The following is a 1,444-nucleotide window of genomic DNA, read 5'->3' on the forward strand; positions in this document are numbered from 1 at the left end:
TAATTTTGATCTCCTACAAATTCAGGTCCCCTACTGATTCAGCCACCCAGGAATTCCCATTTCTTTAAATCCGATACTGCATATATGTTATATCCCCTCTACACAATTTATAGCGGTGAAAACAGTTTAATTATAATTCGCGTATTAAGTTACATTGCGTATACAGAAAGAACGATTTTGTTAAAAGGTCTAAAAATTTTGCTAAAAACAGATCTGAAAATAATTTTTTGTTGAATCATCAAAATAATTTTTTGAAATATTAAAACTGATAAGCATTTTGTTATAAAACGTTTCGATATTCTAGTAATTACTTTGACTTTCGCACAAAATTATTTTGATTATTGAACAAAAATTATTTTCAGATCTGGATTCAGCAAAATTGTTCTTTCCGTGTATGAATAATGTTACGTTTATCAATCTATTTTTCGTTATTAGAAATATTATTTACTACTTACTCAGTCAATATTACTGGCAGCTCACCTGAGATTCTTGTACATGCTGCTGTGTATCGCAAGCCCGTGTTTGTCGAGATTCGTTTCATCGGTGTACACCCACGTGCCACCAATCTGATCGGTTTGTTCAAATAGAATGAGACTATAAGTATCTAATGCGGCTATATGACGGGCTGCTATCAAACCAGCCGCTCCACCACCGATAATAGCGATTCTTGTTTTACTACTCGGCATGATGTCTCAATAAAAAACCTATGAAAGTTATATATTAGCTCAACAAACAACCTATGAAAGTCATATATTAGCCGTATTCTGAAAACTCTTCGAAGAAAGGGACATAAAGAATAAGATCGGATAACGTTCAAAAAACAAGGGTAACCGGATATAAGTGTGAAACAAGAGTGCATTTTAAGACTATAAAGAATAATGTTACGTACGTTTCTTTTTTTTCAGTGAAAAATCGAATGACACAATAATATTTCTCAAACTAATAATCGAGAAGTTTAGTTATAATAATATTCTCGATTACAATTTAGTATTTAATTTCTCCGATCATCACAGTTATAAATATTTTCGCGCGTCGACCGTATAAAAATGTGAAAAACGATGATGTTCCGCTAGCAGAATCGCCCGCGATCCAAAATATTGAAGTGTGTGGAAACAATAGAAAGAGAGAGAGAGAGAGAGAGCAACACTTAGCGCAATAAATGTGGAAAGCAAACTTTGAATTTCGCGATCTGATTCGACCGAAGACTGAATTAAGACTGATCAACGAAGGCAAGTCTACGTATTGCACTACTCTTGTTAGCCGGTCTCTTCTACACTATACTAACGTTCCACACATGTGGAAAATATTTTCTCTCGAGTTTACGATCCCCTTCTTCTTCTGATGAAATCGCTGTGGACTTATGGTCAGCACTGGGATGCCCCGCGGGGCATCCGTGAGAAAGAGAGAGAGAGTGAGAGAGAGAGAGAGAGAGAGAGAGGGCGAG

The 1,444-nt window shown here is 35.8% G+C and overlaps 1 protein-coding gene across 1 annotated transcript; it reads right to left on the reverse strand.

Moving 5' to 3' along the window:
- Positions 1-385: 385 nt before the first annotated feature.
- Positions 386-930, reverse strand: LOC105461916 (putative flavin-containing monooxygenase FMO GS-OX-like 11). Its single transcript, XM_011708427.1, has 2 exons — positions 890-930; positions 386-704 (listed from the first exon to the last, which is right to left on the reverse strand). Exon 2 carries the CDS (start codon positions 684-686, stop codon positions 477-479), a length of 210 nt encoding a protein of 69 aa, XP_011706729.1. The 5' UTR covers positions 687-704; positions 890-930; the 3' UTR covers positions 386-476.
- Between the last annotated feature and the right edge of the window lie 514 nt (positions 931-1,444).

Source organism: Wasmannia auropunctata, unplaced genomic scaffold (genome assembly GCF_000956235.1).
Source record: "Wasmannia auropunctata unplaced genomic scaffold, wasmannia.A_1.0 LD275137.1, whole genome shotgun sequence".
NCBI classification, from domain to species: domain Eukaryota; kingdom Metazoa; phylum Arthropoda; class Insecta; order Hymenoptera; family Formicidae; genus Wasmannia; species Wasmannia auropunctata.